The 736-nt window shown below is 43.6% G+C and overlaps 1 protein-coding gene across 1 annotated transcript; it reads right to left on the bottom strand.

Annotated features, from left to right (window-relative positions):
• Positions 1-161: 161 nt before the first annotated feature.
• Positions 162-519, bottom strand: LOC105625510 (zeta-sarcoglycan-like; the record flags this gene model as incomplete). Its single annotated transcript, XM_012206834.1, has 1 exon — positions 162-519. A coding segment is annotated over one exon (358 nt), but the record flags the coding sequence as incomplete, so codon positions are not given.
• Positions 520-736: the final 217 nt, after the last annotated feature.

Genomic DNA, 736 nt, shown 5'->3' with positions numbered 1-736 from the left:
CTTCTTCTTCTTCTTCTTCTCTCTCTCTCTCTCTCTCTCTCTCTCTCTCTCTCTCTCTCTCTCTCTCTCTGTTGCTAAGATCACCGAGTTACACAGTTCACCATGATTCCTAATGAATCATTCTGCGCTTTCGCAATACATCGTCGAACCACGTAATTGTATTAGCAAATCGATTTGTCGGCCTGACAACTGCCGTCCGGCCTAGCGAGAAATAGCTTGCCGCTTGCGCAGGCACATAGCTGATAGATGGTCGTCTCCTTTTGGCTTTGATGAACGGACGAGGATCTGCCAGAGTGTTGTTGTTGCTGTTGCTGTTGCTCCCTGGATGAGTGTCCTTGTACCGGGATCGCTGTCTTCAGGCCCTTTATATAGACAGACTTGGCATCAAGCCGGATGGCTCCATGAACGCTTTGCAGTTTTAAATCCGTCAGGCAAGAAGCTGAAATCTCGTTCGCCCAGGACTCGATCACCACCCGCTGAGGAGCACTTATCTTCAAGGATCTTGTTGCTGATTCGAGCCTATAGCATAGTAAATAATTCGATTTATATGTGCTGTATGTAGAACTTTCTCCACTTTCACACAAATTTCTTTGTTAACGCGAAGACAATTTTTTCTTAACGAAAATATCGAGGCGCTAGTAATTTCTAAGTTACAAACGATTGAAAGAAGAGATTTTTCCGCAAACATTTTCCTCCTTTAAATATCAAGAAGCCAATTCTTGAACTAATTTTTCAA

This window comes from Atta cephalotes (assembly GCF_000143395.1).
Source record: "Atta cephalotes unplaced genomic scaffold scaffold02120, whole genome shotgun sequence".
Classification (NCBI taxonomy): domain Eukaryota; kingdom Metazoa; phylum Arthropoda; class Insecta; order Hymenoptera; family Formicidae; genus Atta; species Atta cephalotes.
The sequence above is the reverse complement of the archived record's forward strand: the minus strand, read 5'-3'. Positions and strand labels throughout refer to the sequence as shown.